The sequence below is a fragment of the Grammomys surdaster genome, unplaced genomic scaffold (genome assembly GCF_004785775.1).
Source record: "Grammomys surdaster isolate TR1022 unplaced genomic scaffold, NIH_TR_1.0 125940, whole genome shotgun sequence".
NCBI lineage: Eukaryota > Metazoa > Chordata > Mammalia > Rodentia > Muridae > Grammomys > Grammomys surdaster.
Window position 1 is genome coordinate 451,804 of NW_021620762.1, and position 21,488 is coordinate 473,291.

At 51.7% G+C, this 21,488-nt stretch overlaps 1 protein-coding gene across 1 annotated transcript; it reads right to left on the reverse strand.

Annotated features, from left to right (window-relative positions):
* Nucleotides 1-623: 623 nt before the first annotated feature.
* C1qtnf1 (C1q and TNF related 1) lies at nt 624-20,596 on the reverse strand. The gene is made up of 4 exons (XM_028752896.1): nt 20,243-20,596; nt 5,310-5,468; nt 2,610-2,749; nt 624-1,624 (listed from the first exon to the last, which is right to left on the reverse strand). The coding sequence occupies exons 2-4, from the start codon at nt 5,462-5,464 to the stop codon at nt 1,074-1,076; spliced, it is 846 nt and encodes a 281-aa protein (XP_028608729.1). The 5' UTR covers nt 5,465-5,468; nt 20,243-20,596; the 3' UTR covers nt 624-1,073.
* Nucleotides 20,597-21,488: the final 892 nt, after the last annotated feature.

Below are 21,488 nucleotides of genomic sequence, written 5' to 3' on the forward strand. Positions count from 1 at the left end.
AAGGAAGCAGGGCACTGGGGATGGCAAGGAGCAGTTTGATGGAACCCAAATCAGAGCCTTGGTCCTCCCATGGTTAATCCACCAGGAAGGAGAAACGAGGAACTGATGCCCCAACAGGCAAGAGAGCCCGCTCACTCTGAGTTCTGGAGTGGCTGGGGAAGTAGAGCAGAGAGGTACTAGGACATAGTAGGCTCTTTATTTCTTATAGAGAAAGCTGCATGGGTCCCTGAGGTCCCCAGCCACTTTTAGGATCCTGTGAGTTGGTGAAAGCAGGATGCTGCCACCAGCCCAGAGTCAACCATAGAGGACACTTGCTGCCCTCCCCCCCAACCCTTTCACTAGTGTGTCTCAGAAAGACTGACAAGTCCCTGGGCAAGGCTATATAGCATGTCCACAGAGCTCGGAGGTCAGTCCTGCTGTCCCCAGGAAAGCTCATACATGGCCTAGAGTTAAGTCAGACGTGGTTTCCAAACCCACAAACTGCAGCTCCTCTGTTACCATTCATGTTTTTCCTGTGCCTCAGTTTCCCCAGTATAAACAGCTCTCTCTCCCTGTCTCCCTGTCTCCCTCTCCCGCCCCCCTCCCCAACGGCCCCAGCTGGCTGGAAAGCCAAAACTAATACCTTTCTTTCTCTTTTCTGCTTTACTTTGTTCCTAAGAAACCCATGACATTTGCTTACTTGGGTCCAGGAATGGGAGTACACAGGGGCTGTGCTCTGGAACACCCTGTGGGACAACACAGCACAGGGTCGTCTAAGGCTGTGTATACAGAAGGAGTTGGAGGTCCACCAATGTCCTCACAGGCTCCCCGCCCAATGATTTCATCCGCCGGCAGCTCTCTGCTTAGAGTAGCAGCCAGATCTGGGACCACACGGTCCTTTGGGCTTCCCAGTGGCCAAGGGCATCGTGTCAAAAAAACAAAACTGAAGAAGCCAAGGCCGAGGAAGGCAGGATGGAGGAGAGAGACGATGGAATCCGCCTGGGGCAGGACTCCAGCGTCCGTAGAATGCAGGGATAGGCCGGGTGCCAGGCAAGGAGGTCAGCAGTCTGTGGAAGCTCCACAGGGGGTGTCCGCTAGGGCTCGGAGGCTGGCTTGACCAGGTAGCCACTGAAAGTGATGTAGGTGTCGAACTCGTCACTGAAAACAGCGTTCTCACGCTCGCCCTTGAAGAGCCGCACCCATACCTCATCCTGTTCGCGCAGCTCCAGCATCAGGCTCTGACTCTGCATGATGCTGCGGTCGCTCACCTGCGCGTACAGGATCACCACCTCCTCCTCGTTCTTCATGATGTGCAGATACGTCTCCTTCTGGTTCCAAGTATGCACATTGAGGCTGAAGAAGTAGATGCCCGGCACATAGCAGTAGAACTTCCCGGTGAACATATTGAAGTGTTTGTAGAGGTTCACAAACTCTGTGTCGAAGACCACAGGCTGGAAGTAGTCGTTGCTGTGCAAAGCCTTCTTCCGGCCCACGGAGAAGGCGGCGTACTGGCTCTTGCAGTGGTTCCCGGGAGCTCCTATGGACCCCTTCTGCCCTTTGGGGCCAACATGGCCCCTGGGACCCGTAGAACCTATTTTGCCGTACTTCCCCTGGAGGCCTCGATCGCCTCGATCCCCTTTCTCACCTAAGAGAGAACAAGAAGATGTGAGGTCCCAAGGGAGGCCAGCCTGCAGCTGGCTCCTGGGCAGCAGTCTGACTCCACATCCCAGCATCCTCTCTGGCGCCCCTTAGCAGGAAGCTCCCGGGCAAGGGGGCATCTGGCTTCTCAGGTCATTAGCATTAGCGATAGAAACTTTTTCACTGTCAAGAGTTGTGTACATCCAGAGGGCACACTTTCTGGAAAGTCCTGGCAGAGATAAAGGAACATATGAGTTTATCCACAAGCAGCAGGCTCCGTGGCCAGGCCTGGACTCACTCTGAGTAAATGCCAATGTCAGGACTCAGTGCAGAGGGGGGAGGGGAGGTCCGGGTTGCCAGCATTCCCTGGGTTGTGTGAAGTTATCTAGAGAGACAGGCACAGCATTTCAGAGAAATGCCTTAGGTGTTGAGTCAAAATTGGGAACTTAGAGGTCTACAAATCCTGTGCAAATAAGGATGGGCAGAATCCCTGAGGCCCCTCTTTCTGTATGTGTGGTGTGTGTGTACATGTGTGACATGTGTGTATACACACCCCACAGGCACTTGGAGAGGCCAGAGAGAATGCACGTGCCCTCCTTTCTCTCCCCTCACCTTTTGGCGAGCGTAAGCCCTCCCAGTGAATCTTACTGCTTCAGAGAGCCTGGCTCTAGAGTCCGCCTGCCCCTGCCTCTCCCCATGCTGGTTACAGGGGTTACAGGTACAAGTGGCTAGACTTAGCTTTTCCATGGATGCTGAGGGTTTGAACTCAGGTCCTCTGGCTTCGCTCTTACCCACTGAGCCATCTCCCCAGTGCCCTCTAAGGTTCTTCTGTTCATGGAGCAAGGTCACAGCTCAAAAATCAAAATGTCTTCCTTCCCTCCAGATGTCGCCCACCTCTGCTCTATGGTAGTGACCCACTAATCCTGCCCAGCCCCAACCAGCAGCATCTCCCTTGGGGAACCAGCCCCCAAATCATTTCTGAAGCCTCTCACCTTTCAGGATGGTGATGTTGATCTGGGGTGGAGGGATTGTCTGGTATACAGGAGTGCCAGGGTCACAGCAGCGGTAGCACCGAGAAATGGGGAGGTCCTCACCCTGGCTAGGGCTATACTTCTCACGTGTTTCTTCAGGCCTGAGGGAATAAACCAATCTAGAATCGTGAAGTGTTTGTGTTGGGAGTTCTCTCCTGTTGAGGTGGACACATGGCTTGCCTCACCTTGCTTCCCTTCCCCTAGTAATGCAAGCTCTGTTTAGCATAGGCATGAGGGAGGATTCTGAGACTCAAACTGCAGACAGTCACCCCCACCACCACCACACACACCCCAGTATCAGTTGTAACATATCCAAAGCAAAGATGACACAAATGCCAATGACCGCAGGGCTTAGATGGCGAAGCCACGCCCTCAAGACCAGGTCTTTCGGTGGTAACACATCTACCAGCAACGCATTTGTCAAGTCTCCATTCAATTCCTCTCCCGGAGCCTCTAGGCTGCCGCTGCCGTTGGATGGTAATGGCTCTACACCGCCACCTCATGGCCATGTGAAATATTGCACTTTGCTCTCCTCCCAGAGGCTCCAGGAGACACAGGGGGATCGAAGTAAGCCTGTCAGCCCCTCTCTAACCCTGATCCAATCTCTCCCCAGACCATCTGGATCAGGACCCACACATTCCCTGAGTCCAACCATATGAAAACCCAGTTCCTGGAGAAAGACACTCACTGACACCTCTCTCCTAAGCTTCAGACCTCGTGCGGGAAGTCTCCATCCCCCGACCCCCATTCTACAGGCTCCATGGGTATCTTGTGTCCAGAAATGAAGGCCTCATAACGACCCCCTGACTCTGAAACCTACTGTTTCCAAACATTTTTTTACAATACATTCTGGTGACCAGAATGGAGCCTTCTGCCCTCTGATCTCCCCTCCATATCCAGCAAGTCCTGGGGAGTCAACCCCTACCCAAAGCACCCCTGGGACCATCCTGGGACCTTACCATCTCTAATGCACCCTGTGAACAGCGGTCCTAGAGTTTGTCTCTCCACCAGCCATGCATTTTCTGATGCTTCCCTCCATGGTTCCTTCTGGAAATCCCTTCAATACAAACCTCTCCTGTAGGACTCACTATTCCCTCCAGAATGAAGGCTGCATGAGAGGGTTTCCCTCACGCTCAGCTGCTGCAGGCTCAGGCTTAAAACTTCCCATACACAGAGCCTCCTGCATGTCTCTCCCTACAAAATATCTTCCATAGACTTGGGTCCGTATACCACTGAGGGTACAGGCATGAAGGCAAGCCCCGGGGCCCAACTCCCACCACCCCAAACCATCCTCCCATCCTACACTACCGTCTACCTCAGCCTACAGCATTCTGCCTTTTTCTCCCACACCCGGGAGGACCCTGACACAGTACTGTGGATGGAGCCATACTCTGGAGCCTGAACTGTAGCGTGTGTGTCTGTCTCCCTGTGGTCTTGGAGTTTCTAGGAACCAATCTCTGTCCTCTCTGTGCTTTTCTAGGACCCAAGAGATGGCCTGATTGACAGTGGCTACTTAATGTTTGCTGAATGAAAACAGAGGAGAGGAAGAAGAAACAAAGGATTTGGGGTTCTTGGCCCCAAATTCTGCCTGGAAGCTTGCATATTAAATTGAACCAATGGGCAGGGAACACTAAGTCAGCATGGAGCCCTGTACATGCCTCTCGTTTGAAACCCCTACAGAATATTTCCCACAGTCTTAGGTCTTTATACCCCTGAGGGTTGCACACATGAAGGCAAGGGACTGACATCCTCAAGTCCTTTATAACCTCTCAGGGGAGGCTGATCCAGGGTCCGTGGGTCCATCCTCACCAGCACGCATTCCTAGTGAGAGACTAGGAGTTAGACAAACTCCCTGGTAGGCAGACAGATAGGGATAGGGGCCACAATAAAGGTGTTGAATTTCCAAGATGGCTTCCTCCTCGCCCACATGACTTGAGACAAAAGCCTGGCAGCTTAAAACAGAAGCGTTGTAGGCTTGGCATCTCAACCAGCAGGCTTCTGTTGTTGGACTCGCTCAATAAGCTCAAGGCCAGATCAGGACATGCTACCCTTCAGTTACAGCCCAGTCAATCATCCCAGCCATTGGGAAGAGACTAAATGGTTCCCCCTCTGCTTCGCATAAGGTCTTTTCTTTGTGTGTCTGCTGCATGAGTGTGTTCCCTCCCCCCCAACAAACGCCTTTCTTCAGCTGTTGCTGCTGTCTGTGGCATTCGAGACTTCTCCGAGGCCACTTGTTGTGCTTGAGATTTTTTCCTGTTTTTTTTTTTTTGTTTTTTAGTTTTTTAACTGGCAGAGAAAACAAACCTGAGCAAGTCCTCTCGACTTTAACACCATTTTATAAATAAGTTCCTTGAGGCCTCTTGTCCCTGCCTTCTGCCTACATGCATTCCCAGAGCCCTGGCACTTATTCCTGGGAGACCAAGCTAAAGGCATGATAGAAATGTAAAGTTTCTGTAGACCCAGCTGCCCTGGACCACCATCCTCAGAATCAGACAAGATGCTCAAGTCTCTGACCTCCAGGCTCGGCCTCCCTAGGACCACCTCTCAGCTTCCTCTTTGCCTTTTGTAACTCAAAGCAACCACATCTGGAGCACTCAAGCCTCACATGTTTGACCTGGTCAGATCGAGAGCCCCTGCTAGCGTGCTACCTCAGTTCCTCACCTCACCACATGATCCAGAGGAGATGGCAGCCCCTCTGTCTCTTCCCACTCCTGTTGTTCCTCCTGAACTCGTGGCACAAGGCTCAGGGCGGGGCCCCAGGTGATGGCCAGCAGCAGGCAGCATCCCAGCATGAATCCCTGTCCACAGGAGCCCATCTTCCTGCCGAAACACAAGGAGAGGGCATGGGTCAGGAAGGAACTACAGAGAAACAGCCAACCATGAGAACTGTCTGCCTGCCTGGCCCACATCACACACACACACACGCACACGCATACGCACATGCACATGCACACCTCCACAAGAGCTGCTGAATCATTGAGCACAGTGCATCAACCTCTCAGGAAAGAGAGCCCATCACCTACTGACCCCTGACAATGAGCAAAACCAATTCCAGGTGACTACTGGACAACTAACCCTCCCTGGAAGGGCTGGTGGGCAGGAACTGGCAGCAGTTGTTTTCTGCCACCAGGGGGCGCTGAGCGAATATATTAATTTGCACTTAATTTAGGCACCATCAAGCATCCATTCAACTCAATCCCAACTCACAGCTCCCAGCTTTCAAGCGAAAGCTTAGGCTAGACCCCTTCTCTTCCAATATGGAGACTGTCCTTCATTCAAGCCCCTCCCCGATCCCAGTGTTTCCCCACCACTGGCCAAAGAAAGTGCAGACGAAGTGTGTGGTGAGCTTAAGTACTCTCTGCCCCATCTACCTGTCATCTCTAAGCTCCTGGCCTAGGACGAGCAGAACCTGCCTCTTTCCCTATGGCTACACACCTCCGTCTATGGTCCAGCCTTTGGCTTCTCAAACCTAGGACTCCTCGTGAACTTCAGCTTCTCGTTCAGCTGACCAGAGCAGGGCCTCCGGGCACTGTGCTTTCAACACACCCTGGTGCTGCCAAGGGTCTGCTGATGGCGCTTTGCATGCCACCTCCTAGCCACACCCCCAAGCCTTGGCACCTGTCAGCAGCCCTGCATTCCTGCTCCGTAGCCAGGAGCACCTTCCTCCTGTTTGGGCTGATAAGCAGTTAACAGGCCCTGCAGCGGCACCAGGCACCCGGCTGAGATTTCGTACATCCTTCCAATTAATTTTCTGGGCCCATGAGGTAGGGGTAGATATGAGAACATGTCCTCATTAATCACTTCTATCCCACCCAGGCCTCGTGTGATCCCGGGGCCAATCTTTCTGGGAGACAATATTCATTCATTAGTATGCCGTTTGTAAGTGAGAACAGAGGGGATTGGGATGACTCTCCGCGGTTAAGCGCTAGCCTTGCAGGCACAAAGACATGAGTTCCACTCCGAGAATCCACCACATACTAAATAAAAATACATAAAAGCCAGGTACGCTGGCCTGTGCTTACAGTCCCAGGATCATGAAATCGGTGACAAGCAGATAGATGCCTGGGGCTCACTGGCCAGCCAGACTTGCTTAAGTTGGTGAACCCCAAGCCAATGGGGGACCCTGTCTCAAAAAGCAAAGTAGATGGCGCCTGAGAACAACTGAGTTTGTCCTTTGGCCTCTACACACTCTCATGCCCACTCACAGAAGTGTTCCTGTACACATCTGAACGTGGACAGCACACAGACACACAGTACACATACATGCACATCATGAACATGCACAGCACATATACACACATGCACACACATGTGCACAGCACACACATGCACATACACAGCACACACATGCACAGCACACACACATGCACATCATGCATATGCATAGCACATATACACATGTGCACACATGCACAGCACACACACATGCACATCATGCACATGCACAGCACACACATGCACATACACAGCACATATACACACATGCACACACATGTGCACGGCACACACATGCACATACACAGCACACACATGCACAGAACATATACACACATGCACACACATGCACAGCACATGCATGCACATACACAGCACACACATGCACAGCACATACACATGCACATCATGCACATGCACAGCACATATACACATATGCACACACATGTGCACAGCACACATGTGCACATGCACACACATGCACAGCATGCACATGCATAGCAAACACATGCACATTCACCACACACGCATGCCCATACACAGCACACACATACAAATCACACACATGCACAGCACACACATGCACATACACAGCACGCACATACACAGCATACACATGCACATGCACAGCACACACATGCACAGCATGCACATGCACAGCACACATATACACAACATGGCCATGCACAGCACACACATCCACATGCACAGCACACACATGCACATACACAGCACACACATACACAGCATGCCCATGCACAGCACACACATGCACTGCACATGCATGCACATACACAACACACACATGCACATACACAGCATGCACATGCACAGCACACACATGCACAGCACACACATGCACATACACAGCACATGCATGCACATACACAGCACACACATGCACATGCACTGCACACACATCCACATGCACACACACGCTCATACATAGCACACACATGCACACATATGCACAGCACACACAGTGAGAAGACAGAAGGAGGGAACTGTTGACTTAGGGCCGACTCCTAGGTGTCTAGCTGCACTGGAGTACAGACAAGCTAAACTCAGATGAACCAGCTCAAATGGACCAAACAGGACCCACTTCATGCTGTGCTCTGTCACCTTCTCCCAGACGCTCCTCAACCTCGACCTGGAAAAACCCTTCTCCATGGTAGTTTTATATATATCAGGTTGTCTCAGCCACGGAGACTTTTGCTTGGCCCTTGAGACTCTCCCTGTCAGACATGGATGTCTGTGGCTTAGCCAAATGTCCTGCAGTACCTTGGACTTCACTAGTGCTCAACAAATATTTATCCAGCTAAGTTCCCTGATCTGTTTATTTCTCTGTTTCTGTATTTCCTGTTTTCCCCTGGTACCTTCATAATTATCCTCCTGCCCCTGTAAATGCTAAGCTTGCATCTGGCAAAGGAAATTTTCCTTTCTTTAAACTTGGATCTGTTTGGATTTGGTTTTTCCATTTTACCACCTCACTGTGTAGCCCAGGTTGACTTTAAACTCTTGATCCTCCTGCCTCAGGTTCCTAAGTACTGGCAGCTATAGGTATGAACCACCATAATATATATTTTTTTTTTTTTTTTTTTTTTTTCATATATATATATATATATATCCACGTATGTTTCGGGGCCATATGAATGGAAGCAAACATAAAGCAACCTTTGGCTGTCCTTTCTCATCGGTTCTTGGGCTTGACTTTGTGACATCTGAAGCTGACAGTCCCCTCATGTTTATCTGAAGGTGCTGTGTGGGATCCTAGCCTCTGCCCACAAATGCTGTTAACATCCTCCTCAGTTTGTAACAACCAATGACTCCAGATCACTCAGGGGCAAAACTACCCCCAGCCAGGAACCAGGGCTAGGGCCACCATGTAAGGGTTGATGTGTCTCTTTCCGATCCAGAAAAGCAGATTTTAAACATGTTTGACAGAAAATTGGGTGCCCAGAGCTGGGCTAGAAATGTGACATGATAAGTAGCAGCCCTCAAGGCTTGTGCTGAGGGCAGTGAGGTGAGCACACACACACAGAGAGAGAGACACGTACACACAGCCTCTTTTGCAGTTTCAAATAAAGTCAAGGCTGAAATACTCCCCTCCCCCATACCATCTTAGCAATCATTTAACCAAACCCTACTGCAAAGTCAGCCTCATCACGATAGGATTCTTATAGTCACTTTTGGAAAAACCAGTATTGCCCAACACCTAACCAAAGCTGGCCACAGGTCACCTCTCCTTTCCTAGCACAGAGGAGTCTCCCCGAAAAGGAAGAAGCTTCCCTGATGTGAGGCTTCGTGCAGGAAGATAGGTCCAGAGAAGGGTAAGACATCCCGATCAAGGGGTGACACCCTCCATCCCCACCCCAGTCCCCCAGTCCATACTCATACTTGTTAGATCTCAAACTGGGGACAAACACAAATGGCCTCCTATTTAACATTTCAAAGCAGACCTGGCTGTGGGCTCTCCCAGCATCCCTCAGTCCCTACTTGTAGCCCAGAGGCTGGGCTACCCTTCCCCCAGCCCCCTTCCCTATATAACCCAACAGTCTTGGTTGCCTGGTCTTTATGTTCTTGGCCCAGGCTGCCTGACTCAGTCTGTAGTGCTCTCTGCCCCTCCCCCATCTGCTCCCATGTCTCAGGGCCACGTCCACTCTGGACTCTCCCAGATGTCCCTGCCCCTGACTATGCTCCCTCTTATCTACAATAAACTCTCCTCCGCCACACCTAGGAGCAACCACGTCTTTTCCCTTTTTCTCTTCCATTCGGTATGGCCTGTCTCTGGGTTGTGTCGCAGTAACAATCACTGAGGACAACCCCAGCCTGAGCCATCCCTGTTCTCTATTGAGGAGAGCTGACTTCCACGGGAAATCGTTATCTTATTTCTTCCTCCAAGTTCCACAGCCAAGTCCCAGCAGCCTTCCTCAGCCTACCCCGCCCGTTTCCACCCAACCTTCACCCCAGAAAGCAGGAATCCCCCTTTGCAGAAGAAGGCAGAGGAGTAACTCACAGGGCCTGGAGGAGGGCGGGCCACGTGAGGGCACTTCCTGGCTGGGACTTTTTGTCCCTTCCCAGACCTCATGTGGTGGGTCCTTTACAGAAAACAGTATTCATCCACAAGTCAGTTTCCTTATGTTCCTTTAAAGTCCGCCCTATTGTTTCTGGCCCTGTCTGTGCGTGCGTGTGTGCATGCGTGTGTGTCTGTGTGTGTGTGTGTACACCGAGGCCTCCTGGTGTGTCAGGCTGCCTGAGTGGGTTTGGCCTTGGTATCCTCCTTTCTCCCCCAGCTCAGTTCCATTGACAAAAGCATTTTGTAAACACTGTTTTCTTCTGTAATCCTCACAGGGTAAGCAGCTGTTCAGAGAGGCAAGAAGCCTGTAATCTCCTCGAGTAGCCAGGAACCTTTGAAGGCGAGCTGGAGCCGCCCTCTCAGCTGGCAACTTAATGCAGGCATGGCTTATGAAATGCTCCAAGATTGGTCTGGCATTGTGCAAGAACTGGGGGTGCGGTGGGGGTGATTCAACCATAAATTACACGTAGTCCGTATCTCAGGAACGCTACATACAGTCCAGGGAGAGAAACAAACCAATGCTCGAGGCTGAACAAAGAGCGGTGAGCAGGGATCATTCTAGACCTTTGCTCTCACAAACTGTGGCCATTGTGGTATTGAAAACAAGACGCAAGACAAGCATGAAGCATGAGGGGCATACCCGTTATCCCAGGATGCACTAGGAGGGGACAGAGTCAGGACTTTGAGGGCTGCCCGTCTCTGCCTCCTATCACTGAGATCAGGCCACCACGTTGACATTTACACAGGTTCTGCTGACCAAACTCTTGTCTTTATGCTTTTAATGAAAGGACTTCGCCGAATGGGCTATTACCTCAGCCTGAACATGTCAAATCTAAGACTAGTCTGGCTTTCTTGGTGAGACTATTTCAAGGTGGCTTGGGATTTAGATCTGTGGTAGAGCGCTTGGCTAGCACGTGCAAGGTACTGGGTTCTGAATGCAAAAAATAAAAATAAAAGATAATAAAATGAAATTCAAAGTTCTGCTCCCCAGGCATGCCAAAGTGCCAGTCGCCTCCCAAGCTCTAGACAATTGCGTGCATGGCGGTATTGCTGCCATATTGGAAAGTACATTACATGTCCGGCATGGCTGCCAGTTCCAAGGGAGAACTCTGTTCTAGATTAAAATGAGGCCAGCGGGGGAGGAAGCAGGAGGCATGAACAAACAACCTGAAATCTGGGAGTCGTTTAGATTCCTTCCTCCCTTGTATCCGGCACATCTAACCCACCAGCAGGCCTCCTTCGGAGCCTTGAAGGTCGTTTGTCCTTCCTGCCACCGGCACCACCAGATGCTTTCCAGGGGCTCTGGCTGCCTCCCAGACAAGGCAAGCCAGCATCTTTGTCCAGCTTTGCTAGGGCCTGGGCACTACCCTAAAGTTTCACACTCAGGTCTCAGGAAGCCCAGCAGAAGAGAGTACTGGGTCCCAGCACCCTGCACCTTAGGACTGGATCCCACAGCATAGCACCTAGGGCTCCAAGCTCCAGGCCACATTGAGCATAGCATCAGAACTCTCTTTCTTTGAGCACAGCATGGCCACCACCCACCCATTATGGTTCTTCCAAGGCACGTGTCCACCTTTGCCTCCAAAGTCTTCTCAAACATTGGAAACCTAGGGATTTCTCAGTCTTTTCTTGACACTGGGTAGAACTGATTTCAACCACTGAAGATCACAGAGCACTGGATTCAGCCAAGAGAGCATGCCGCATTGAGCTGCAAAGTCCTGAGTCCTTTCTTACCATGTGACACACATCAGCTACAAGGTCCTTGCTTCTCCATGATGTCATTATTCCTCAAACACCCAAACTTTGGATGAGAAAGAGGGTGGTAGAGGGACTTTCAGCCGGTCCATGAGCCGTGTTCATGCCTTGTTGTAGAAACCTGTACATGATTTCCTTGCTGTGACCCTGCCAGCCATGCTGATCTGAGACTCTGTCTCTTCCCCCAACTGCTAAAGGGAGACAGCTAGGGAGCCAGAACTCCTTATGGGGAATGAGCTCACATGTGTTCCAGGGCCTGGATATCCTTTCCTGTTCCTGTCTCAGAGAAGGCTTAAGTTTTAAGATTTGGAGTTTCCTCTAAAGCCCACGGATGGAGAAGGTGGCTTCCTTCAGGACAGCCAGCTTATGAGCAAAGGACTCTGGCTCTGGATGGAAGTGAGATCTTGTTTGAAGCAAAACCATGAGAAGAAAAACCGGGAGCTCTCCCATCTTAAGGCATCCCCCACCCCTACCCCTGCACTAGTTCAAGGAGACCCACCAGAAAGCAGGCCTCAGTCTGCCCAGACCCTGCCATGTGGTAGACAGGCCTCCAGCCTGGAGGTATCTGACCAGCCCAGCCTGCAGGACTCTCTGAAGAGGGGACAAAGATCTCAGGTGTCCTTAGGTCACCTCCCAGCTGAGCTCCCTCTGGCTGGAAGATTTAAGACCATCTGAGAGAAAAGAGGCCTCAGGGGCTTGTGCCAGGGCCTTACTCTGCAGGTGGCCTGGCCCACTGCCCATTTCTTTGGCACCAGGAATGACACTGCCCTGGGGGCCGACTACTCCCAAGACCCAGAAAGGAAAGAACCTGAGGATTCTGTGCCTGGGCTCCAACATGCCCAGCCCTCTGCAAGCAGCACAAACTGGCCTTTGTCTGCTTAGCCCAAGCCTGGATATCCCCAGCACTTCACAGGAGCCACCTGAGGATGTCTGCAAGAGGGAACACTGCCCTCTACCAAGCAGCTACTGGGTCAGCAGTGCAATTTACTCAGCAACTGTCAGTCCCATTGTTACTGTCTATCTCTGCTCAGGCTGTTCACGCCACACTCACCCCCTGGCAGAACCAAGTTCTTTGCGATGTCCCGGGTGCTTTAGTTACTTATTCTTTTATTGTTTTGAGAAAAGGTTTGCATTCTGTAACCCACTGACTATGTAGACTGAGTCTCACGGTGACCCTCCTGTCTCAGTCCTCCTGAGTGCTGGGGTTACAGGCATAAGAGACCATGCCTGGTGTGAGTCCTTTAAACTGTCTACTTACCAGGGCTTGGAGAGATTGGCTAGCAGTTAAGGGGACTTCCTGCTCTTCCAGAGATCCAAGTTCAGTTTCCAGTAAAACCCCTATAACTTCAGTTTCATAGGATCTGGTTCTCTCTTTTGGCCACAGGGCACCTACACACATGTAGCACACACACATTTAAGAATAAAAATAAGTCTTTAAAAGACATACTAGTTTGGACCACTTCTTCTGCACCAGGCTCTGGTCTATTCTGTCTATACTGGGTTCACCCTTCCTTATAAAAGGAAGGAAAGAAGGAAGGAAGGAAGAAAGGAAGGAAGGAAGGAAGGAAGGAAGGAAGGAAGGAAGGAAGGAAGGAAGGAAGGGAGAAAGGGAGGGAGGAAGAGAAGAAGAGAAGGAAGAAGGGAAGAAGACAGGGAAGGAAGGAGGGAGGGAGGGAGAAAGATAGTCTCTTATGATATTGCCCAGGTTAACCTTGAATTGCTATGTAGCCCAGGTTGGCCTGTTTTGGCTCCCTCATGCTGAGCTTATAGGCTTATGACAGTTCTACCATGGGTTTACCCTTCTAGTCTCCCTACAACAAAACAGTTGCTTTCCAAGGCTACCTCAGCTCTTAGCCTCTCTGGCTCAAACCCTTCCTGCCTGTCATGCCATCAGCTGACATCACTCCAACCCCATTCTCACCCAGTAGTGGTGCTGAGGTCCAAGTCTGTGCTCTGCTACATGCCAGCCACACAGGGCTGTTTTAATTAGCTAAGACTAAACAATAAAACTGCAGGTCTGATGGCAGACGCTTTCATGCTTCTCACCAGACAAAGCAGCCATCAGACTGGGCGGCCCGGCTGCCTGGGCTTTTCTAGACTATGCCTTTAGCCAGTGAGGCTCTTCATCTGTGTCCCCAAATGTCTGCTTGGTGACCCTGGTCTGCCCTGCCATGAGACCCTCATATCCCTAATTAACTCATCCCCTCCTCCTGTTCCCACACTCCACATTTTTTTTCTTCCCCTAGGGCTAGCAGCTGGGTGAAAGACATCACTGCGGAAGCTGCTAAAACCCATGCTTTTCATTCATCTTCCACATCTAAGCCAAGTCTTTCCCAGCTGGTCCACGGATTCCCTGCCTACCACCAGCCGCTCTCCCAGAGGCAGCTTTAAAATGGGAGCATGGCTCTTGACTTCAAGGGTATCTGGTGTGTCAGGAAAAGAAGTGTTTAAATCCTGAGCATCGAGCATCAATGTGGACCTCCCCTCCCCCATCACATCAGCTACCTGCAGCCATTCTGGGTCTTTAGATGGATGCCCTTCTTAACCGCTACCCCTACCCACAGCCGTGTCTTTAGGACCAGCCTTACCTAGCAAGCTTCTTGGACTCCTACCTGACATTTTTGCCTCAGCCTCAGCATCTAATCCTGATGTCGTTCCCAGGAACTATGATCTCCTAGAAGATGGGAGATGTTTCATCGCTATGCCCTCTGGCATCTGGTGTCCCTTAAAAAAAATATTTATTTTTGGTGTGTGTGTGTGCACACTGTATAAGCTCACTGAACCCCTTGGGCTAGAGTTACAGCTGTTTGTGAGCCACCCAGTGCGGGTGCTGGGAGCAGAGCTTGAATCCTCAAAACCAGCCAGCACTCAGCCATTGCAGCATCTCCCCCATCCACACCCATACCCACCAGTACAGCATCTCACACACATACACACACACACACACACACACAATGTTCATTTTTAAGGCAGTCAATCCCAATCTTGCACTGCGAGACCCAAATGCAATCAAAGATGGCGTGCATTCTGAATCTCGCTAGAGTCTGGAGTGCTACCCTTTCCCAAATCCTTCCCTTCTCCACACTCAGAAAGCTCCCCTTTTCTAAGATTTCAGTTCTGTACCAAGGTTACGAACCCCAGAGGCCACCGTAAAGACAGATCAGATAAAAATGACAGTAATCAATTGGGTGGAAAACGAAGACCATGCTTGTTGATTAGAGGCAAACTCAACCCTTGGGAAGTATGGGGCTGTGCTGACCAGAAAAGCCTGGTTCTGTCTAAAGCAGGAGGAAGGTGAGATAAGGAGGGAGAGAAGGGGGAACCTGCTGGGGGTCCGGGAGCACAGATCCACCTGCAGCAATTAGTGCAAAGGGTACATTATTTATTGGCTCAGAAGTTTCATAAGAACCATAAGGAGGGAAAATACTGGTTAAGTGTGGTGTCCCCACCCACAGCAGTGACCCTCAAGCCCACCCACCCAGCTGCTCTCAACAGCTACCACGGAGGCGGGAGGAGCAGGGCAGGGCTGGAAACAACACTACAGATACGCTCCTACCTGGGTTTCTCTGGGTTTCTCTCTTTCTGCCTATAACAATCCCATCTCTTCCCTCGCAGTAAGTACATATTATTTTCCACTTAGAGAGGACAAAATAAACCCCGCCCTGGGGACCAAGAGAGCCTTTTGTTTATTCCAGGAAAGTTGGTTATGCATAGGAAAGTTGACAGGCAGTGGGGAGGGAGGGATTGTAAAGCATTTGTGGCTCACATGGAGCCGCTAAGAAACACGTCATCCTCCTGCTGAAGTCTCATGTCCCACATCCTTTTACTCCTTAATGAACATTTGTTTATGAATGCCTGCAGGGCCAGGCAGTATCTGGGGCAGGAGGATGCTGACCTTCCCTTGGGCATTGGCCACTCCCACACATTGGGCTATGGTTTGGGGTGCCCACCTGATTGCCTTGCTTAGTGACAGCTGGAACACCCCCAGCCAACCGTGAGAAGACAGTTGGTCATCATTTACTCAACAGAGGACTGCCGAACACCATATGGGCACCAGGAAGGACCCGTCACTGGCTTCCCTGGCTCAACGTTCAGAAATCTTTGAGGTGCCGGCAGAATGACACCAAATGCCAGCCCCTTGAGTCATCAGGGAAGATCAAAGCCAGAAGGACTGTGTGGTGTTCAAGGCCAGCCTGGAGGATATACTGGGTTCCAGGCTAGTCCCACAAACATGGGGATAACCTGTTAATAACAACAATAACAAGAAAAAACAATGTGCACGCAGAATTACAAGGCCCAAAGCCACATCCCAGTGATCAGCCAGAAGGAGCGGTGTGAAGAATCCTTACTGAGGGAAGGACTGAATGCTCTATTCCTGTTTCTTGGGGTGTCAGGATCAGTTATGAATGGATGGCACCAGAGGGTCCACTCTGGACTTGTGAAGACTGAAGGAGACCACAGGGTAGCAGAGGCTCGGGCTCTAACCTAGTCAGCCCCCAGCAGCCTCCAGGGCTTTAGCCTAGTCGCTGTCTCTCTCTGTCTCTCTCTCTGTCTCTGTGTGTGTCTCTGTGTCTCTGTGTGTCTCTGTCTCTCTGTGTCTCTGTCTCTGTGTGTCTCTGTCACACACACACACACACACACACATACACATACGCACACGTGCGCACGCGCAATAGCCTCTAGGACTTGAGCCTAGTCACCTCTCCAGCAGCCTCCACTCTCCCCCAGCAGCTGTGGCTGGTCAACTCTCATGTAGTCGCTTCAGACTCTATGCCTCCTTTATAAGAGGCCCCAGGCCCAGGGAGGGGGAGGCTTTGTATATCAAAAGACTCAGGAGCTCCATGACACCAAAAGCCTTCCAGATCTCCCCATCTTCCACAAGAACTCAGTGATCAGAACCCAGCTCGGTATCCTGGTGGAAATGAAGATATTCCAGACATGTGGGTCCCTTCCTTTGACTATTAGACTGTTGTGACAGTGGACCCCGAGAAATTGGGATTTCCACCCCGGCCCAGGTATCTCCTACTTGGAGAAGGAAGCAATGAAGGGTCAGCAGTGGGCAGGACAGCACCTTGCCCGCCATGCCCTGGCCAAGACAGCTTAGCTCTGCACACTTTGTCTCTAGTTACATCTGAACCCCACATTGGGACCCCAGAGACAGACTCGGAGGCCACCGGGCCTCTTTTATTTGTTCTTCCCAATGTGGCCACACTAAATAAGCCTTCCTGCTTCTGTAATTGGTCTATTGAGGACAGTGGTTGAACCCAGCTTGTTGAAGCTTTCAGGGGCTCAGGCCCTGGTGCTAACAACCCTAGGTAGGAAGAGCCAGCCCCGGTAATGTAAGGGAGGACGTTGCAGACCCAGCCTAGCTTTTGGCCTACATCTGCCTCAGGCCCACCACATGGTTGGCAGCTCCCCCAGGAGGATCTTTTCCTTCCCTGGTACCCAGGGTAACAGGCAGCTGGTAAGCAGATGCCCCATGGTAGGGAAGAGCTTCAGCCCCAGGATGGGAGGCTCTCCACCACATGTGGCCACAGCAGCCAGAAGCATGTCTGGCCCAGCCCTGGGCACCAGGAGCTTGGGTTCTCTACACCACTCTCTTCTCCTGGCTCCTCCTTCATCCTCGATGCCTGGGCTTCGGGCTCGCTGCCTGCAGGCAGTCTGCTGGTCAACTGTCTCATTTCAAGGGAAACTCCTACCTCAGCCAGGAAGACGGTGAGACAACAGAGGCCTTAATGGAGTACCAGTGGTGTGCCTGGGCAGGTGCCCAAGGAGGGGACTGTGGATACGCAAAGGCCTCCAAAGCAGGTTAGGAAGCCCAGTGGTCAGTGGTGATGGGGGGGCCTCAAAACCCCTGTGAGGTCAGGGTGGGTATCTCACAACGGGTACCGTCTAGTACAGGAAGAGCTACTGCTGGCCACACTGGTATCATACCATTGCTATTTAACCAGGGCTCTGAGACACAGTGCCCTTCCAGGTTTAGAGGCCTCACCCTCCACAAACCAAACAGGCCTGCAGGGATCCAGTATGTCCCTCCACACCTGGGAAGGAGGGAAAGAGAAACTACTTCTGAAGGCCTCCAAAACTTCAGTCACCATCAGAGGTCCTGCCAGGGCACGGACCCAGGGCAGGGCCCTGAGAGCCAGCGCCAGAGTGCCTGTGAGGCTCTCCGACTTTCAGCAAACTGCTCTCTGGAGAAGGCAGAATGTCTCTTGCACCTTGTGAATGAGTCAAGGAGGTGGCAGGGTCCTGTCCAGACAGCCACTGTGGGTCACTTGAAGGCAGATTTTCAGTGACTACAACCAGAGAAAATACCAGTCAGTCACTAGGAGCTACCACCCAGGCTCCAGGATCTCTGGGTCCTTCAAGGTCGGAGCTCAGTTGCTCCCAGTCCTTTCTCTCCAGAGAGAGTGGTGGTCAGTCAGAGGCTGCAGCCTCCAATGGACATTGACCTGCTCTTCTTGCTTCAGATTGTCACCTCAGCCTCACCTAAACCCTAGAGCCTCAGCCACCCTCCACCCTAGTAACTGTGAGCCACCAAAGGCCCTGACCCCCTGTGGGTAAGAAACAGTGAGTGAGGGTGTCCCAAGTGAACCCATAGTTTCTACGAAATTCTTTTCATCTTTGTTTTGATGGATGAAGCTCAATACTGGAATACTTGGTTTATGAGTCATGCTAATTACGGCGCGCGGGGGGGGAGGCAGAGGGGCGGGCACCAGGAAGAATAACAGAAAGGAGTGTGCTCAGAAAAAAATTAATGCTGTGCTGGTTGTTCTGAATAGGGAGGTTACAGCCAGGAATGAGCAGTAAGCTACCCTCACCCACTAGGACAGGCCAGCCGTGGGGCCTGCCCCCTCCTGGGGGAGGAGCTCCTGGGCCTTCATGAACCTCAGAACACCACTTTTGAGTTCTCGGCAGGGGGTGAGCAGGGAGTGAACATGTGTAAGTTTCTAGGAAGTAAATGGGACGGTTAAAAAGTCGTGTCCCCTGCCTGGGCAGAGAGAATCCAAGTTGAGTCCTGGAAAGGGAAGACATGATTTAGCTGGGATGCTTCCTGGCAGGCTGCAGGGCCTGGGGCAGGTCCTTAGGCAGAGTTATGAGGCACACGGATTAGCAAGAATCCCCTGTTCTCAGCCCTCTGCTTCCTTCTGCAGGTTTCCCTCCTCTCCAATGAGCACTGAAGGGGCCTGGTAGAGACTACACAGCTCCTCCCACACGGCGGCTCCCGTGCAGGCAGCAAAAAGTTGGTGCGCTATAAAAAGCAGAGGCCGGCAGTTTCTAAGGACTTCACTAACTCCCGGGGGGAATCCCAATGACATTTCCCAGTTTTTCTTTTTTCCGTTGTTTTTTTCTTTTCGTTTGGTTACTTTGAAACCGCATCTCACTCTGTAGCCTCGGCTGTCAGAAAACTCATCAGCCCGCTATCTGGCTCAGGATGGCTCAGAGTAGCCGCAGCCTTCCTGCCTCACAGGCTTGAGCCAACATACTCCAAGTGGGTATTTGGTTGTTGCTGTTTCCAGTACTAGAGATGCAACCCCGGCCTTTCGCACGCTAGACACTACACACCCTGCTTCTGAACCACATCCCTAGCCCTGTTGTCAAAGCTGGAGCAGCATGTTCTGTGGTCTTCATTCCAAGAAATAGGGAAGGGGGGGGGGGGCAGAAAGGAATCAGAGAGGCAGCTCCCTCCCACCCTTCTGAGAGACAAAGGCGGAGCCAGGAGTAACTGGATGGGAGGAGGCTCTCCCAGAAGTCTAGCTCTCCAGGGCAGGGAGCAGCCTGGGTGGGTGCAGGGCTAAATAGGGTGGGACTCAGGTTAACTGGTAAGTTACATCTACACCCGCTGGATGCCCAGACTTGTGAGTCGAAGTGGACACAGGCTGAGCAAAGGTCCTGGGACATCTTAGAGTCTGCAGTCTTAGCTAGGGCTACTTCTAGAAGCATAGGCAGCTCTTTTAGTCACTAGGAAGGTCCATGGAGAAGGGATATTTGTTTTTTCCTGCCCAAACTGGATGCCCTCCAGGAACAGCGAGGCTATTAGAAGAAGGGGCCAAAGTCCACACTTCCTGTTCAGTGTTGGGGCTCCAGCTGACCACTGACAGATGGGACAGACCTGGATCCTAGCTGTCTCAGGTGATGTGGACAGGCATGGGGTAGAGCGAGCTGGGAACAGAGATGCTCTTTCTCCTTCCACATGCTCTAAAGAGCATCCAGGCGAAAGAGAGACACCCCACAAAACAGTGGAAGAATGTACAGTTGATCCTGTCAGCATCCTATCCTCCAAAGAGCCCGCCCCCTGCACGCTCCAGGGAGCCCCAACAGGCTGCTTCTGCACAGCCAGTCTGTGCAAGGGGGGAGTTAGCAAGAATAACTCAATGCTGTCCCCCAAACTTCTGCTCTGTCTGCCCCTTTGCCATAAGCTCCACGTCACATCTCACTCCAGAGAAAGCGTCCGCTCGGTCATGCTAGGACACCCAGATGAAACCACGAAGACAGAGTCCAGAGGCATCGAGTCCTTCCCGGACAAACCGATGACCAGGCCACCTACCTCCTTCCAGCTGAGCCGGCTGTGCCACTCGAATCCTCCCGCCTCTCAGGGCTCTCCGAGAGAGCCGTCTCTTAGAGCATCTCCCAGGGGCTGAGCCTTTTCTAGGCTAGGTCAGAGGGGAAGCACAGACGTGTCAAAGCAGAGAGAGAGAGCCCGAGGGAGAAAAAAGTCCCCCAGGGGGAAACACTTAAGGGGGAGGAAAGGGGGAGGGAGGTGCAAACCACAGCAGTCCCAACACCTTTATCTCCTCAGCTGCCTCCAAGGTCTCTTTGACCAGAAGCGGAAACGTGGTTTCTCTCAAAAGTAGAGGAAGAGAGGAAGAAAGAGGGACCAATACAAAGCGCCAACTACAGCCAGATGTGAGCTGCGGAGAAGCCTAGAACGCTCCTAGCGCTTTCTATCCAAACAGCAGCTGCCAAGGATTAACTGTGTGTGTGCCCGGCTGGCTGGCTGGCTGGCTTTCCCTACTTCTGGATGCCCTGGGGAGCTGGCACAGGCTTGGAGGGGATGGAGGTGGACACTTCTGTTTATCTAGAGGTCTTTCCAGATGTGGAGGTGGTTGTGAGCCCAGGTCAAGGATACTCCACGCAGGACTGAGAACTGCAAAAGGGGCTGAGAATCTTAATTGGTGGTAAGAGTGTTGACTTAGGCGTTCAGGCAACCCTGAGTCCCAGCAGCCGTCTCATCTGAGGTACTTTCCATCAGGGCTATTTGTACTCCAGGGACCAATGGTGTTCATAACCCTTTTGTAAGAAAATGGCAGGTTGTGTGTTCGTGCAAGTATGTCTCTGAAGGGGGTTGCTCTATTGCTCAGTTCAGAGTCTAGAGAACCCTTCGAGGCAGAGGTGAACAGGCAGCTTCCAGAAAGTCCAGGTCCTCCAATGACTCCCTGGAGTGTGGTGCTGGGCCAGATGCTTGCTCAGCCTCTGCTGGGCAGTTCTGCTCTGGACATTTCTTAATCTTACACACGTAAGACTCCTCCTGTGAGGATGATGTCCCAGGCTTCTCCAGAACAGTCCCTCCTGTTCTCCATCCACAAACACAGAGTCAGATAGCTTGCTCTGAAATCTTATCACAACTCTAAAAAAGAGAAGATTTGAACTGAGAAATGAAACTGCCCTGGCGACACCAGGCTCTGTGAGCACCTTCTCCTCTTTCCCCCCTCTCTTTCTTTCTCCCCCTCCTTCACCCTTTCCCCTCTTTCCTTCTCTCCCTTTTTCTCCCTTTACCCCTTCCTCTCCCCTCC